The sequence below is a fragment of the Octopus sinensis genome, linkage group LG29, assembly GCF_006345805.1.
Source record: "Octopus sinensis linkage group LG29, ASM634580v1, whole genome shotgun sequence".
NCBI lineage: Eukaryota > Metazoa > Mollusca > Cephalopoda > Octopoda > Octopodidae > Octopus > Octopus sinensis.
In genome coordinates this window covers 6208756-6228162 of record NC_043025.1, presented here as the reverse complement: position 1 = coordinate 6228162, position 19407 = coordinate 6208756, and the positions used below count along the sequence as shown (strand labels likewise).

At 40.8% G+C, this 19407-nt stretch overlaps 1 protein-coding gene across 1 annotated transcript in view; it reads right to left on the bottom strand.

Moving 5' to 3' along the window:
• The window catches only part of LOC115226164 (extensin), a 63023-nt gene that overhangs the window by 11860 nt on the left and 31756 nt on the right, over window positions 1-19407 (bottom strand). Inside the window, exons 5-7 of the mRNA XM_036514795.1 lie at window positions 7280-7403; window positions 5288-5860; window positions 882-992 (exon numbers count right to left, since the gene is read on the bottom strand). Coding sequence (XP_036370688.1) covers window positions 882-992; window positions 5288-5860; window positions 7280-7403 — 808 coding nt within the window. The remainder of the gene's footprint in view (window positions 1-881; window positions 993-5287; window positions 5861-7279; window positions 7404-19407) is intronic.

The window sequence follows — 19407 nt, the reverse complement described above, 5'->3', positions numbered from 1 at the left end:
TAGCCTTAAGTAAAAGGGTTGTTGTCCTTGTATATAAGTATGTCCCCTGCTGCCCCCTTGAGTTCAGCATTCCTAATCTTGTGGGCACCGGTGCCATGTAAAAGCACCCATACAGGAGCTGCATAAAGGCACCCAGCTATAGAAACCAGGCCAAATCAGATACAGAGCCCAAGCAGCTCTTGTCAAACTGTCCAACCCATACCAGCATGTCTAGCAAATCCTACCCAGGTGCTACAGTGCAAAGACTTGGTCCAAAGTACCTCAATGCAGTATTTATTAGCTGTGACTTGATTCAATCCCAGAACTGCAAAACAAATCAACCCCGATACTTATTTCTAAGCTGGATATTCACTAAGTTACAGGGAAGTAAATAAACCAATACACAAACGATGGGCTCCTTTCAGTTAGCCAAATCTACCAACAAGACTTTGGTTAGCCCTGGACTGTAGCAGACCTGCAACAGTGCCATGGTGTGTGACTGCACCCGAGACCTACATATGTCCAAAATGAAACTTCAGTATGGCTCTAACCATGTGATTGAGCCAGCCAAGGGGAAACAAAAATCTTCAGAGTAGAAACTGTGTAAAAAATAATAATAATTCTTTCTACAAAAGGCACAAGGCCCGAAATTTGTTAATCTACCTTTGAAGACGCAGAGGTTAGAAGCGGAATAAGTTGATTACACTGACCCCAGTGTGTAACTGGTACTTAATTTATTGACCCCCGAAAGGATGAAAGGCAAAGTTGACTTCAGCGGAATTTGAACTCAGAACATAGTGGCGGATGAAATACTGCTAAGCATTTCGCCCGGCGTGCTAATGATTCTGCCAGCTCACTGGCTTAATAATAATAATAATAATAATAACAACAACAATACTCACCATGAGGAATAAAATGTACTGATGGATGAACGGATGAAGGTGTTGAAACTGGGATAGCAGCTGCAGCCTGGGATGCCATCATATGGTGATTAGTGGGATGGACGTGTGAACCTGGCAAAGTCAAAACAGTATAGGCACAAAGAATTATTAATCTATTAAGGAGCATGGCTGGGTTAAAAAAAAAAACTTGGATCTTTTCGGTTTGACCGGCAGTTTTTTAAAATAATTTCCACGTAACTGAACACTTTTAAACTTCGTATACTGCTAGAATGTGTCAAAATAAAACATCTTTTTCTCTTGGCATTATTGAGAAAATTCTATAGTGGATCTTTTCATTCTGAACGACACACAATTTCTAGTTAACTAAACACTTTTAAACTTTGTATACTGGTAGAATGTGTTTATAAAACATCTTTTTTCTTTTGGCTTTATTGAGAAAATCCTATAGTTTGTAAGATATTTGTTGTTTTTTCTTAAATTTCTGCAATTTCAACCAATCAATGACGTCTACTGAGGTGAAAACATTCTGTGCCCTATGAATATGTCCCTCGGTTAAGAAACAGGGATCTTTTTGGTTTGAAAGGCAGTTTTTTATAATAATTTCCATGTAACAAAACACTTTTAAACTTCGTATACTGGTAGAATGTGTTTATAAAACATCTTTTTTCTCTTGGCTTTATTGAGAAAATTTTATAGTTTGTAAGATATTTGTTGTTTTTTCTTAAATTTCTGCAATTTCAACCAATCAATGATGTCTACTGAGGTGAAAACATTCTGTGCCGTATGAATATGTTCCTCGTTTAAGAAACAGGGATCTTTTCGGTTTGAAAGGCAGTTTTTTAAAATAATTTCCATGTAACTAAACACTTTTAAACTTCGTAAACTGGTAGAATGTGTTTATAAAACATCATTTTCTCTTGGCTTTATTGAGAAAATTCTACAGTTTGTAAGATATTTGTTGTTTCTTTTTCTTAAATTTCTGCAATTTCAACCAATCAGTGACGTCCATTGAGGTAAAAAACATTCTGTGCCGTATGAATATGTCCCTTGTTTAAGAAACAGATTGGGTTTAGGATCTTTTCGGTTTGAATGGCAATTTTTAAAAATAATTTCCACGTAACTAAACACTTTTAAACTTCGTAAACTGGTAGAATGTGTTTATAAAACATCTTTTTCTCTTGGCTTTATTGAGAAAATTCTACGGTTTGTAAGATATCTGTTGTTTTTTTTCTGCAATTTCAACCAATCAGTGACGTCTATTGAGGTAAAAAAACATTCTGTGCCGTATGAATATGTCCTTCGTTTAAGAAACAGATTGGGTTTATTTACATTTCTGAAGAAAAAAAGATACCCTTCCACCAACCCCTAACCCTAAAACAGATTGAAATGCAATAGATCGATACTAGGGTCATAATTATGGGTGACAATTTCATATGACACCGCTAGAAAAAACTGCCGATCAAACCGAAAAGATCCAAAAACTTGAATGGAAGAAATAGTTGAAGGCTACCTGTGGAATTCGAACCAACATCTTCTGCGAATATGACAGATATCCTACCATTAGACCATAGAATTATTTAATCAAACAGGAGAAGCATGGGTGGAGATAACAGCACATATGGTTGTTGTATTGGGTTAAAAAAAACTTGGAGGGAAGAAATTGCTGAAGGCTGTCATTGGAACTTGAACCTACATCTGTGAATATGAGAATTGGACATATGCTACCATTAGACCAAAGCAATCCTTTATAGTCTCTCCACTTTTTTTTTAGGTGCTTTGTTGTTATTACCAGTAAGAATTGTGAAATTTTTATGAGAATTTAGAAACTTCAAGAGATACGAAAAGTTGTTTTAACAGTGGAACTTGGAGTAAATAAAGCTATATAATGTGTAAAATATTATTAAAGGAAAAAAAAATACCCCACTTTGATGGGACACCCCAACCTTCGATGAGTAAAAAAAGAAGAAAAAAAAAAAGACAAGCTTTTGGTGAGATTTGAACCCACATCTGTAAACATTGATATACTACCTATTTCTTTGCTACCCACAAGGGGCCAAACACAGAGAGGACAAACAAGGACAAACGGATTAAGTTGATTACATCGATCCCCCCCCCCCCCCGTGCACAACTGGTACTCAATTTATCGACCCCGAAAGGATGAAAGGCAAAGTCGACCTCGGCGGAATTTGAACTCAGAACGTAGCGACAGACGAAATACCTATTTCTTTACTACCCACAAGGGGCTAAACACAGAGGGGACAAACAAGGACAAATGGATTAAGTCGATTACATCGACCCCCACTGCACAACTGGTACTTAATTTATCGACCCTGAAAGGATGAAAGGCAAAGTCGACCTCGGCGGAATTTGAACTCAGAACCTAACGGCAGACGAAATACGGCTACGCATTTCGCCCGTCCTGCTAACGTTTCTGCCAGCTCGCCGCCTTATATACTACCGCATTGATATACTACCATTATACCAAAGAGCATTTCGAATTCTCTCCAGCCATTTTCAGAAGCTTTGTTCTTACCAGTGAGAATTATTATCATCATCATTTAATGTCCACATTCCATGCTGGCATGGGTTGGAAGGCTCGACTGGGACTAGCTGCAAAGAAGACTGCACTAGGCTTCAGCACCTGTTTTGGCAGGGTTTTCACAGCTGAATGCCTTTCCTAACACCAACCACCCTGCAGATTGGGCCGAGTGCTTTTTACATGGCACCAGCCCAGGTGAGGTCAGTTTGACATGGTTTTTACAGCTGGATGCCCTTCCAAATGCCAACCACCCCACAGTGTAGACTCAGTGCTTTTTCCATGGCACCAGCCCAGGTGAGGTCACTTTGTCATGGTTTTTACAGCTGGATGCTCTTCCAAATGCCAACCACCCCACAGTGTAGACTCAGTGCTTTTTCCATGGCACCAGCACAGGTGAGGTCAGTTTGTCATGGTTTTTACAGCTGGATGCCCTTCCAAATGCCAACCACCCCACAGTGTAGACTCAGTGCTTTTTCCATGGCACCAGCCCAGGTGAGGGCAGTTTGTCATGGTTTTTACAGCTGGATGCCCTTCCAAATGCCAGCCACTTTACAATCTGGACCGGATAACGTAAAAATTTAGCACCTTCAAGAGATATGAAGTCCATAAATAATAGCACGTAGAATATTTATTTCTTTATTGCCCACAGGGAGGAGCGGCTAAAGACAGAGGGGACAAACAAGGATAGACTCCAGTGCATAACTGGCACTTATTTAATCGATCCCCCCTCCCCCGAAAGGATGAAAGGTAAAGCCGACCTCGGCAGAATTTGAACTCAGAACAGTGACTGGCAATATATCTTTAAGTATTTTGCCCAGTGTGCTAACGATTCTACCAGCTTGCTACCATAATTTTATAATAAACATAATAACACTAAACATACAATATAACAAAGATATATTATTATAAATAATAATAATAATCCTTTCTAATATAGGCACAAGGCCGAGATCTTGGGGGAGGGGGCTAATCGATTACACTGACCTCAGTACTCAACTGGTACTTTAGTTTACTGACCCGAAAGGATGAAAGGCAAAGTTGACCTTGGTAGAATTTAAACGCAAAATGTGAAGACGGACGAAATGAAATTAATAACAATAATAATAATCCTTTCTATTATAGGCACAAGGCCTGAAATTTTGGGGAGGGGACCAGTCGATTACATTGATCCCAGTGTGTAACTGGTACTTAATTTATCAACCCTCAAAGGATGAAAGGCAAAGTTGACCTTGGCGGAATTTAAACTGAGAATGTAGCGGCAGACGAAATGCCACTAAGCATTTCGACCAGCTCACTGCCAATAATGACAATAATAATAATAATAATTAATTCTTTTTATTGGCCACAAGGGCTGACAAATATGATTGGAAAACATAAAGGAACAAAACAGGACGAAAGGTTACAAAAGGTTTTGTCTGTTTGTGAAAAAAAAAACCCGAGTAAAAAGCAGTTTAACGATCAAAAATTTTAACAACGAAAAACTCCCAATAGAGGAGACGCTTCGAAAAAAGAAAAGGTCTCACGTGGAAAAACCCATAAAAGCCATGGGAGCCTGGTCAAAAGGGGGGTAGAGAGCCCCTTTCTCCTTTTATAATACCTTTTTCAATTACAGGCGAAACCTCATAATTGGTCATTTATACTGGCCTTTCTTGCACAATAATAAATAATAAATAATAAATAATAATAATAATAATAATAATAATAATCCTTTCTATTATAGGCATAAGGCGTGAAATTTGGAGGAGGAGGATAGTCAATTACACCAACCCCAGTACTCAACTGGTACTTAATTCAACGACCCCAGAAGGATGAAAGGCAAAGTCGACCTCAGCCAATAATAATAATAATGATAATAATAAACACTCACCGTGCATGGGATGTCCCTGAAAATGATGTCCAGGCTGTACTTGTTGAGGCTGCATATGTTGAGTTGTGTGAGGATGTGCTGTTGGGGGCATCATAACTAAAGGTTGGGGTGGTATATGAGTGTTGTGGGAGTGGCTATGCATCTGTGAGTGCGTAACTGAAGTCTGTGGGTGCCCCTGAGCACCAGCGGGCACAGAGATTTGAGCACCGGTCGCCTGCATATGCGAGTGCGGGGTTATAGGGTACGACAGCGACGCCGGGTGGACACTGGGCGGGGATGTCGGGTTGTGGGGGCTTCCCTGCAGCGGCGGGTGTCCCTGGATACCCATCGTTTGGAAGTTCATGGGTGGCTGTGGTTGTGGCGTCCCAGAGCTTGGTGGATGCTGTGGGTGCTGGCCCTGCTGAGACGACGGCCCTTGAGTTTGGACTGGACTAGGGGCTGGATGACCGCTTCCCTGAGTGTTCATTTGGTTGCCTTGAGAGTGACCACCTCCTGGATGGTGGCCCATGTGTGTCTGTGTCGGATGAGGCAACGGAGGATGGTTGGGGTGATGTTGTACATGTGGCGTCGGAACTTCAAGAGTAAATGACAAAAAAAAAAAGACAATTAAAAGACATTCAAAACATAAAAAAAAATAATAAAAATAAATGGTAGAGATAGCGCAGGAGTGGCTGTGTGGTAAGTAGTTTGCTAACAAACCACATGGTTCCGGGTTCAGTCCCACTGCGTGACATCTTGGGCAAGTGTCTTCTGCTATAGCCTTGTGAGTGGATTTGGTAGACGGAAACTGAAAGAAGCCCGTCGTATATATGTATATATATATGTGTGTGTGTGTTTGTCCCCCTAGCATTGCTTGACAACCGATGCTGGTGTCTTTATGTCCCCGTCACTTAGCGGCTCGGCAAAAGAGACCGATAGAATAAGTACTGGGCTCACAAAAGAATAAGTCCCAGGGTCGATTTGCTCGACTAAACGCGGTGCTCCAGCATGGCCGCAGTCAAATGACTGAAGCAAGTAAAAGAGTGTATAGAACCAGACAAAACTAGTGATGATTGCTCTCCACCCCACCTGGGCCACAGCTTGTCTCTGCCCTTGTATTCCTGAGCCATTTCCACTTTTCTATGCTTGTCTAAGTTGTATACAACAGAGTATACAAAGGCAGATTTTCCATGGCTGGATATCTTACCTGCTGCCAACCCTCACCTGTTTCCAAGCCAGGTAATATTTCCATTGACCAGACATGCTTGCGCAGAATATTGGAAATGAACAACACTGCTTGTATGACAGGGACACTCATTTACGACTATCATGTGATGTTGAGACAAAGGGACCCAAACATACATGACGAGCTTCGTTCAGTTTCCATCTAAAATTGCACACAAGACTTTAGCAGGCTTCTTCTTCTTCTTCTTCTTCTTACAGCATTCTCCCGGGGTGGGTTGAGCTGGCTTCATTCATCCTCAATGCTGCATCTCTCACAAACGCTGAGACCAGGCCTGGCGATTTGAGGCTAACGACCGCGTGATCTCCAACCACTCCAAAACTTTAGCAGGCCCGGTACTATAGCAGAAGACACTTACCTGAGGTGCCATGTCGTGGGGCTGAAATTGAAAATGTGGTTGGAAGGCACCAGGCTTCTGTTCTGGGGATGATTTTTTTTATGACTGGATGCCCTTCCTAACGACCATCCACTCTGCAGAGTGGACAGTGCTCCTTATGTGGCACCAGCACAGGCAAGCCCAGTTTTGGCATGATTTTTACAGCTGGATGCCCTCCCAAACAGCAACCACTTTAAAGTATGTACACACACTTATATAAAACGCACACAAATCTTTTGAAAAGTTCTTGTATTGTGTAAGCACCTTTGCTGTTTACAGGTTTTCAAACTTGCATATCAGCAGGGAGAATCCAACATGAAAATGAACGAAGATTCTCAACACACACACAAAATAAATACAAAACCAAAGAAGCAATAGTTGAATATTAGCTTACCATATAACGGCGCTGAATGCTGAGGGTTACCAGTCTGTTCCATGTTGCCAGGATGAGAAGTCGGAACGATTGGGACTGTTGTTTGAGTCATCAACCTCGTCCCCTGGGCCATGGGCATGAGGTGCTTTGGTTCATGAAACAAAAGAAAGGAGACATGATTAATATATAATTAACATTAATTTACCTGTAGTTCATAAACTCAGTGTAAGAGAGAAAGATAAAGGCTAATCCTCCTCTAAATGAACAAGGATAACAATTGGGCCTTTTTGATTTTGCTTTGGAATTGCAGGGTTTGCTTCTAAGATAGCCACGAGTTGACCAATGTTTTAAGTGTAATTTGATAGCTGGGAACAAAAGGCCCGTTGTGTGTATATCCCCACCTCACCCTTTGTCTCGGCATCATTGTAAACAAGCTTAATTCGTTTCCAATTTTCCATGGCAAAATATTACCTTGTTTGGAAACAGGTGAGGGGTAGTGACAGGAAGGGCACCCAGCCATAGAAAATCTACTTCAACTAATTTTAGCTGACCCATAGAAAAGTGGGCATTAAAAGGAAACTGCACCTCCCCACCCCCATCTCTAACCATCTGTCACTTCTCACATTCTTGCAGACTACCAACCCTTCCTGATCCACTATCCCTATTCTCTCTCTCCCCCTTTTATATTGACTTTGTACCTATTTCTTTACTACCCACAAGGGGCTAAACACAGAGAGGACAAACAAAGACAGACAAACGGATTAAGTCGATTATATCGACCCCAGTGTGTAACTGGTACTTAATTTATCGACCCCGAAAGGATGAAAGCAAAGTCGAACTCGACTAAGCATTTTGCCCGCTCGCCGCAGACTTTGTACCTTAAGGATACACCCTCACCATCTCCCTTTCCAGCTGGGGTAGCCATGCATCTCTATAGCAACAGTTTCTCTCCAATCATACATCAAACCCAAAACACGAAGCATTAAAACCACCTCTACCGATATTAAACCTCTAATGTTGAGCAGTTTTGACTCGCAATTTTATTTAGTCACCTCACTGCAGCTGGTGCCACAGAAAAAGAACCCAGTACACTCTGTAAAGTGGTTGGCATTAGGAAGGGCATCAAGCTGGAGAAACCAAGCCAGAACATACACTGGAGATTGGCACAGTCACCTGGCTCGTCGGATTCTGAGAAACCATCTGACCAACACCAGCACGGAAGACAAACATTAAATGATAATGCCAGCTTTATAAATACCAGCTTTATAAATACAGGCATTTCATGTGATCATCATCATCATTTAACGTCCACCATACTAATCATACCTGTCAGGCATGTGGAAGAGAGTGTAATTCGGCAGGAGGAATTAAACGACCTGCAAAGGTACATGAAGCCCAGTTACAACTACAGCCGGCTATTGATGGTAAAGGTTTTAGCTGCCAATTCTGTACAAGACATTGTAGATCTTTAGCTGGGCTAAAAAGTCACATTCGATCATAGCACCAATAATAGTTAAGCTTCGTGCAATGGCCATACTTGATATCGAGGGGGCAGCCATAATATATATATACTCTTTTACTTGTTTCAGTCATTTGACTGCGGCCATGCTGGAGCACCGCCTTTAATCGAGCAACTCGACCCCAGGACTTCTTCTTTTGTAAGCCCAGTACTTATTCTATTGGTCTCTTTTGCCGAACCGCTAAGTAATGGGGACATAAACACACCAGCATCGGTTGTCAAGCAATGTTAGGGGGACAAACACAGACACACAAACATGCATTTATATATATATATATATATATATACATATATATATATATACATATATATATATATATATACATATATATATATATATACATACACACATATATACGATGGGCTTCTTTCAGTTTCCGTCTACCAAATCCACTCACAAGGCATTGGTCGGCCCGAGGCTATAGCAGAAGACACTTGCCTCAGGTGCCACGCAGTGGGACTGAACCCGGAACCGTGTGGTTGGTAAACAAGCTACTTACCACACAACCACTCCTGCGCCTATATATATATATATATGTGTGTGTGTGTGTGCAACACTTAGCTGCCTGAAACTATTGAAAGTGTGTGTTTGCACACCTTCAGCAGCATTGCTTTGATGTCCCGTGTTTCCATATGCTTGCATGGGTCAGAAGGAACTAGTTGAGGCAAATTTTCTACAGCTGGATGCCCTTCCTCTCACCAACTCCATTTCCAAGCGAGCTAATATTTTTTCCATGGCCTGTTTGACAGGAGCTGACCAGGCAGAGTCTGCACCAGACTTCTGCATCAGTTTTAGCATGGTTTTTACAGCTGAATGCCCTTCCTAACACCAACCGTCCAGCCGAGTGGACAAGTTTCATCATCATCATTAAGCGTCCGTTCTCCATGCTAGCATGGGTTGGATGGTTCAACTGGGGTCTGTGAAGCTGGAAGGCTTCATCAGGCCCAGTCAGATCTGGCAGTGTTTCTACGGCTGGATGCCCTTCCTAACGCCAACCACTCCGTGAGTGTAGTGGGTGCTTTTTACGTGCCACCCGCACAGGTGCCAGACAGAGCTGGCAAACGGCCACGAACGGATGGTGCTTTTACGTGTCACCAACACGGGGGCCAGACAGAGCTGGCAAACGGCCACGAAACGGATGGTGCTTTTACGTGCCACCAACACGGAGGCCAGACAGAGCTGGCAAACGGCCACGAAACGGATGGTGCTTTTACGTGTCACCGGCACGGGGGCCAGGCGAGGCTGGCAACGGACACGAACGGATGGTGCTTTTACATGCCACCGACACGGGGGCCAGACAGGGCTGGCAAACGGCCATGAACGGATGGTGCTTTTACATGTCACCGACATGGGGGCCAGACAGGGCTGGCAAACGGCCACGAACGGTTGTTCCTTAGTAATATTTTCCTTGTCTTCACACATGCATGGTGACTGTAAACAAAAGAGTCTCTGTTCATACGAATGGTGTTGTGTTTGGAATCCACCGTGAAAGCATGTCCAGGCAGATTATCCCCTTGCTTGGAAACAGGTGAAGGTCGGTAATAAGAACAGCATCTGGTTATTGGAATTGGTTCAATAGTCTTGTGTGAGTCATGCAAGCATGGAAAAAAAAAATCAAAACGAAACAGAGAACTGACCGCTTGCATAGAACTCAAACTCTTCAAGCTTTTCACATTATTACTAGATTCAGTCACTGGACCATGGCCATGCAGGAGCATGCTTCATCAATCATTAGCTCCAAGTACTTAATTTTCCCCCTTTAGCATTTAACCCTTTCGTTACTGTATTCATTTTGAGATGCTCTGTGTTTCTTTCAATTACTTTAAATATAACAAGGAACTTAGTAAAATAACTAAGTTATCATTCAGCTAGTGTTAGGAACATAAATTGTGACTAAGGTTTGGTGGAAGATTTTAATTCAGAACTTATGAAAACAAGACATTTATACAACAGAACCAGAGGTGGTTTCAGCCGGGTTGGTATCAAAAGGGTTAAAATTTCATGGTGACTTTAACCCTTTTGTTACCATATTTCTGTTGAGATGCTCTGTGTTTCTCTCAATTAATTTTAAATATTACAAAGAATTTAGTAAAATAACTTAGTTATCATTAAGCTAGTGTTAGGAACATAAATTGTGACTAAGGTTTGGTGGAAGATTTAAATTCAGAACTTGTGAAAACAAGACATTTATACTACAGAACCAGAGGTGGTTTCAGCCGGGTTGGTATCAAAAGGGTTAAAATTTCATGGTGACTTTAACCCTTTTGTTACCATATTTCTGTTGAGATTCTCTGTGTTTCTTTCAATTAATTTTAAATATAACAAGGAACTTAGTAAAATAACTTAGTTATCATTAAGCTAGTATTAGGAACATAAATTGTGACTAAGGTTTGGTGGAAGCTTTTAATTCAGAACTTATGAAAACAAGACATTTATACAACAGAACCAGAGGTGGTTTCAGCCGGGTTGGTATCAAAAGGGTTAAAATTTCATGGTGACTTTAACCCTTTTGTTACCATATTTCTGTTGAGATGCTCTGTGTTTCTCTCAATTAATTTTAAATATTACAAAGAATTTAGTAAAATAACTTAGTTATCATTAAGCTAGTGTTAGGAACATAAATTGTGACTAAGGTTTGGTGGAAGATTTAAATTCAGAACTTGTGAAAACAAGACATTTATACTACAGAACCAGAGGTGGTTTCAGCCGGGTTGGTATCAAAAGGGTTAAAATTTCATGGTGACTTTAACCCTTTTGTTACCATATTTCTGTTGAGATTCTCTGTGTTTCTTTCAATTAATTTTAAATATAACAAGGAACTTAGTAAAATAACTTAGTTATCATTAAGCTAGTATTAGGAACATAAATTGTGACTAAGGTTTGGTGGAAGCTTTTAATTCAGAACTTATGAAAACAAGACATTTTTACTACAAAAACAGAGCCGGTTTCAACCAGGTTGGTAATGAAAGGGTTAAACTGGCCTTGTTCCAACCTGAATATTCACCCTGTTTGAGGTGAAACCAGCCAGATCTCACACCTACCCTGCAATGCCATTCTACAACTATATAAAAACACCCCACTGAAATCCCAAAGGTACAAGATAATGCATGATTAATTCAAAACAATGTGAATAAATAAGCAATACATTTGACAGAGGAATCTAAATGCTAAAAGATTTAACCACTTAGCATGTAAAACCAGCCATACCTGGCCTAAGCATTTTACCTGTTTTATGTTCAAATTGGCCAGATCTGGCTTCTCACACCTACCTTACAATATCATATAAAAATAAACAAGCACATCATCGAAATTTCAGCACAGAAAGCAAAAGCATGATTAATTCAAAACAATGTCAATAAATAAGCATTACATTTGAGAGAGGAACCTGAATGCTAAAATGTCATTCTTAAAATAAACAATCACATCATTGAAATCACAAAGCTATGAGATAATGCATGATTAATTCAAAACAAAGGCCAGATCCAGCCTCTCACACCTACCCTACAATGTCATTCTAAAAATAAACAATCACATCATTGAAATCTCAAAGCTATGAGATAATGCATGATTAATTCAAAACAAGGCCAGATCCAGCTTCTCACACCTACCCTATAATGTCATTCTAAAAATAAACAATCACATCATTGAAATCTCAAAACTATGAGATAATGCATGATTAATTCAGAACAAAGGCCAGATCCAGCCTCTCACACCTACCCTACAATGTCATTCTTAAAATATACAATCTCATCATTGAAATCTCAAAGCTATGAGATAATGCATGATTAATTCAAAACAAGGCCAGATCCAGCCTCTCTCACCTACCCTACAATGTCATTCTTAAAATATACAATCTCATCATTGAAATCTCAAAGCTATGAGATAATGCACGATTAATTCAAAACAAGGGCCAGATCCAGCCTCTCACACCTACCCTACAATGTCATTCTTAAAATATACAATCTCATCATTGAAATCTCAAAGCTATGAGATAATGCACGATTAATTCAAAACAAGGGCCAGATCCAGCCTCTCACACCTACCCTACAATGTCATTCTTAAAATATACAATCTCATCATTGAAATCTCAAAACTATGAGATAATGCACGATTAATTCAAAACAAGGCCAGATCCAGCCCCTCTCACCTACCCTACAATGTCATTCTTAAAATATACAATCTCATCATTGAAATCACAAAGCTATGAGATAATGCAGGATTAATTCAAAACAAAGTGAATTATTAAGCATTACATTTGACAGGATAATCTGGATGCTAAAGGGTTAAGCTACATATACAGACACACGTACATGCAAGAGTTTCTATATAGATTATGGCTACCAATTTACGCTTGTAAAGCATTGCTGCTCTGCATAGTCCTTAATTTGAAATAAACAGTAAAACAGCAGCCAAATCTTCCTCAGCTCAAACACCTTCAATTTACTCTTTTACTTGTTTCAGTCATTTGACTGCGGCCATGCTGGAGCACCGCCTTTAGCCGAGCAAATTGACCCCGGGACTTATTCTTTGTAAGCCTAGTACTTATTCTATCGGTCTCTAAGTGACAGGGATGTAAACACACCAGCATCGGTTGTCAAGCAATGCTAGGGGGACAAACACAGACACACAAACATACATATACATATATATACGACAGGCTTCTTTCAGTTTCCATCTACCAAATCCACTCACAAGGCATTGGTCGGCCCGGGGCTATAGTAGAAGACACTTGCCCAAGATGCCACACAGTAGGACTGAACCCGGAACCATGTGGTTGGTTAGCAAGCTACTTACACACAGCCACTTTTGGTCATTTGTCATTGCCTCCATGAGGCACAACACTCTAAAGTTGCTTTTGATGTGCCACCAGCATCGGGCATCTTGCCTCCGTGAGGCCCAATGCTTGAAAGATGCTTTTTGTGCCACCAAAACAGGTGCCAGTTACATGATGTCAACATTGCTCACGACAATTTCACTATTTGCAGTATGGAAAAAAAAAAAAAAGTTTATGTACACGTGCGTGTGTAATTTGAAATCACTGGCCAGATCCAGCCTCTTATACCTACCCGACAATGTCATACTGAAAATATATAATCACATCATTGAAATCTCAAAAGCTACAGAACAATGCAGGGTAAACTCAAAAACAACATGAATAAAGAATCATTATATTTTTTCAGAGCCCTGTGGGTGCTGAAGGGTTAAATTTACTCACCAATGACACACTGCCTGTTCCTCTCCCCAATACCTCCCTCTATCTTAAAGCTTTCTAAACCAAAAGGAAAGGGTTTCGAACTAAAAGGAAGCAATGAGATGAATGTATTCATCATCATCATCATCATCGTTTAGCATCCGCTTTCCATGCTAGCATGGGTTGGACGGTTCAACTGGGATCTGGGAAGCCAGAAGGCTGCACCAGGCCCAGTCTGATCTGGCAGTGTTTCTACGGCTGGATGCCCTTCCTAACGCCAACCACTCCATGAGTATAGTGGGTGCTTTCCATGCTAGCATGGGTTGGACGGTTCAACTAGGGTCTGGGAAGCCAGAAGGCTGCACCAGGCCCAGTCTGATCTGGCAGTGTTTCTACAGCTGGATGCCCTTCCTAACGCCAACCACTTCGTGAGTGTAGTGGGTGCTTTTTATGTGCCACCTGCACAGGTGCCATTTTCTATAGCGATGTTTGAACAAAATTTTAATAATTTTATATTTTGTTGAATTTACCTGTATCTACCTGCAATTAGAGTCACTTTGTGACAAAAATTATAGTATAGAATTGGTTGAGAACATTTCATTAAATTATCTTCCAAAAATCACGTTAATATATTGATAAATAAAAAAGTTATAGTTGTTTAATGAAACCAGACTAAATTTATGATTACGTTAGAAATTAATTGAAACACATAAGGGGTATATTTTGGTCAGAAATATAGTAACGAAAGGGTTAATAATAAAGCATATTACTCTACCTCTGGTATTCGAGTACTATTTTTTCCACCTTGTTTCACATTTATGTACTTACTCTGGTATATAGAAATACATATAGATATACAATGCACACACACACACGTATGTCCACTAATATATACATACATATACACAGTGATACAAGTAAAAACCGCACAGCAAAAGAACGCAATATTTAGATCTTTAACAGTAACTCGAGTTTACTAAAACATGGGTAAAACTGCTGCTACCATGGCTACTACTAATACTGCTGCTATCATGGCTACTACTATTACTACTGCTACAAGGCTTTGGTAGAACCACGAGGGAAGAATGAATAATTAAATTTAAGTGTAAAAAAATATAAATTCAAAAGTCAAAAACCACTATTAAGTCACATAATACACACACACACACACACAGAGGTATGGTTATCAAGGTATGGTTAGAATTTGGCAAGGTTTCAATGGCTGGATGCCCTTCCTATTGCCAACCCTCACCTGTTTTCAAGCAAAGTAATATTTCCCCATGGCTAGACATTTTTTTTTTTTTTTTACAGAAGATCATAAATGAAGGACGCTCTCTCTCTCTCTTTACTCTTTTACTTGTTTCAGTCATTTGACTGCGGCCATGCTGGAGCACCACCTTTAGTTGAGCAAATCAACCCCAGGACTTATTCTTTGTAAGCCCAGTACTTATTCTATCAGTCTCACTTGCTGAACCGCTAAGTGACTGTTGTCAAGCGATGTTGGGAGGGACAAACACAGATATACAAACATATTCATACACACACACACGCACACACATATATATATATACACAAGACGAACTTCTTTCAGTTTCCGTCTACCAAATCCACTCACAAGGCTTTGGTCAGCCCGAGGCTATAGTAGAAATCACTTGCCCAAGGTGCCACGCAGTGGGACTGAACCCGGAACCTTGTGGTTGGTAAACAAGCTACTTACCACACAGCCACTCCTGCGCCTATATATATACGACGGGCATCTTTCAGTTTCCGTCCACCAAATCCACTCACAAGGCTTTGGTCAGCCCGTGGCTATAGTAGACGACACTTGTCTAAGGTGCCACGCAGTGGGACTGAACCCGGAACCTTGTGGTTGGTAATTACTAGGGCAAAAAACCCCACACTTTGGCAAGTGTTTGTCGTTTCTCTCTTTCTCTTATCTGTCTTGTCTTCATCCGTCTCTCTCTCTTTCTTCCCTTCCCTTCAAATTCTATCTATATCGACGTTTGAAGCTTCCACAATTTTTCCCCCGCCGCCTTCGCCAGCGCTTTCGACCACATCCCTCCCCTTCTCTCTCTCTCTCTCTGTACGTCTGTCTGCGTTTCTCTCTATAACGACGTTTGACAGCTTCGCCGTCTCTCTGTCACTTTTTCTTAACCCTTGTTATCTTAACCCTTTAGTATTCAGATTACTCTATCAAATATAAGGGGTAAAGACCCCCTTCGGTCATGAATGACCATGGGATTGCACCTAGAAAGTTACCCTCCTAGACACAAGTCCGGGCAAGGTTGTTTATGGAAGACCAGCAGTCACCCATGCATACTGGCATCCCCTCTCCACGCCACTAGTGTTATCCAAGGGAAAGGCAAAGGGGCCGATACAGCTTGGCACCGGTGATGTCGCAACTCATTTCTACAGCTGAGTGAACTGGAGCAACGTGAAATAAAGTGCCTTGCTCAAGAACACAACACGCAGCCCGGTCCGGGATTCGAGCTCACAACCTCACGATCGTAAGCTCGACGCTCTAACCACTGAGCCATGCGCCTTCACAATATCAAATATAAGGCTTATTTATTCACATTGTTTTCAGTTAATCATGCATTATCTCCTAGCTTTGAGAATTTTACGTGGTTGTTTACTTTTGGAATGACATTGTCAGGTTGGTATAAGAGGCCAGATATGGCTGGTTTGAATGCTGAAGGGGGTTAAACTGTTCAGTATTTGGGTGAACAGAAACTCTCCAACTACTGAGCAGTTTAAAATAAAATAACAAAATTGATGTAACTAGACATTTCTTGGACTGCTTCCTTCTAAGGATGGGTCTTTGCACCCGAAATATAAAGGTTTTCCTGCAATGTTAGAAGCTTGTGTGTGTGCGTGTGTGTGTATGTAATGATTTGATAAGCGGTGCCGAGTTTTACTATTCTGTAAATAATATTTTTTATAAGCTTAAATCTGATAAATGATCTCTAGTCAATACACAGTGATCACTTATAAAAAATATTAATACACACACACACACAGGTATATACTCACATACAAATACACGACTTGCATATAAGCACACACACAAACACAGAGGTGTCTCGGTAGTTAAGGAGTTTCCTTTCTAATCTGATTCTGAGTAATACCAATACAAGGAGACACAAATGTGTGCCTATGCACACACAGGTGGTTTTCTTTCACTTTCAATGTACCAAGTCCACACTCAAGACTTTGGTGGGTCCAAGGCCAAAATAGAAGATACTCAACCAAAGTGCCATGCAGTGGGACTGAACTCAAAACCAAGTGGATGGGAAGCAAACATCTTAACCACATGGTCATGCATACCTATTTCTTTATTACCCACAAGGGGCTAAACACAGAGGGGACAAACAAGGACAGACACAGGTATTAAGTCGATTACATCGACCCCAGTGCGTAACTGGTACTTAATTTATCGACCCCGAAAGGATGAAAGGCAAAGTCGACCTCGGCGGAATTTGAACTCGGAACGTAACGGCAGACGAAATACGGCTACGCATTTCGCCCGGCGTGCTAACGATTCTGCCAGCTCGCCGCCTTTCACACACACACACACACACATGCACAAATCAAAAATTAAAAGTTTTAATTAAAATCAATTTTGTTGCTGTTTTCTGATATCATTTCTATGTTATCAAAATGGAAACCAAATTAGAAATATATAATTAAGATGAAGATGTTATAGTTATCATTATTAATAAACTCATATGTTGAAATGAAATGCATATTATCATAAAAACTGAAGCTACCTCCAACAAATATATAAAAGTAAACAAATGAATCAAAAATTTCACATTACTATTATTACTTACTAGCAGTATCGCCCGGCGTTGCTCGGGTTTGTAAGGGAAATAACTATATAAGCATTTTAGAGAGTTACTTCCCTTATAAATTCGGGCTTTCTTAGCCATTTTTGTTTTGGTGTCTTCAAGCCATGAAGTCGTTGTTCTAAAAGAACGCTGGTTTCCTTAACAATGCATTACGACGTTGATTTCTTTACACTCCCTTCCCCACAGCTTCACGAGGGAGGGAAGGGGGAGAAGCAAACAGGTGCAGCTGTGAGCGTGGACGCCAACTCCGCCGCTATCGACATACGATGCATTTTATGCATTAAAATGGAATAAAAAATGATGTTAAATTATTTTTAAAATCGTAGACTCATCGTAGACGCGCGCTAATAGCCAGACGGGCTCGATTTGAATCACGACTATAAGATACCCGAATTTGGTTAAACTGCACCGCAAAATGTGGGAGTAGTTAGGAATCTAAATTGAAGGGGACAGACACTCACACAACTAGAGTTTTATATATATAGATTTTATCGATCCTGAAACGATGAGAAGCGGACTTGGCCTCACATGTATTCACGGTCGATAAAACAGATACCAGGTTAGCACCTCTCCCTTCAAAATTGCTGACCTTAAGTCAAAAAGTAGAAAGACTTGTTGTTAAGGGTGGCAATAAGGGAGCATGAGAAAAATGCAGTGTTCCAACTATATTCAGAGTTGAAGTCCTGCCAAGTTCCGTTTTGTTTTATCACCCTCCACTCCCCTGAAGGTGAAGGGCAAAGCATCAACTTGCTTCTTCCCCCAAGTTTATCAGCCTTGTGTCTATACCATAAACCATTATTATTATTATTATTATTATTATTATATTATCATCGAAATCGAATTGAACCAGCCAGGACCCCTGGTCTGGTGGTACGTAAAAAGCACTATCCGACTCGTGGCCGATGCCAGCGCCGCCTCGACTGGCTTCCGTGCCGGTGGCACGTAAAATACACCAATCTGACTGTGGCCGTTGCCAGCCTCGCCTGGCACCTGTGCAGGTGGCATGTAAAAAGCACCCACTACACTCACGGAGTGGTTGGCGTTAGGAAGGGCATCCAGCTGTAGAAACACTGCCAGATCAGACTGGAACCTGGTGCAGCCTTCGGGCTTCCCAGATCCCCGGTCGAACCGTTCAACCCATGCTAGCATGGAGAACGGACGTTAAGCGATGATGATGATGATAATTTCTTCTGCTTCTTTATGTTCCAAGCTCAAATTTCACTGATGTCCATTTTGCCTTTCTTCCTTTCAGGCTCAATTAAATAAATATGATCTGACCACGGGGGTTGATGTAACTGACTTACCCTCCCTTAAAATTGCAGGCCTTGAGCCAAAATCTGAAATTATTATTATTGATGGCAGTTGATAGGTTGAATTGTTAGAGTAAGACAAAATGCTTTGTGGTATTTGTTCTTGCGGGGGTCAACTTTGAGACATCTTTCCAGGAGTGAAAAAGGACCTAAGTACCTATTTCTTTACTACCCACAAGGGGCTAAACACAGAGGGGACAAACAAGGACAGACAAACAGATTAAGTCGATTACATCGACCCCAGTACGTAACTGGTACTTAATTTATCAACCCCGAA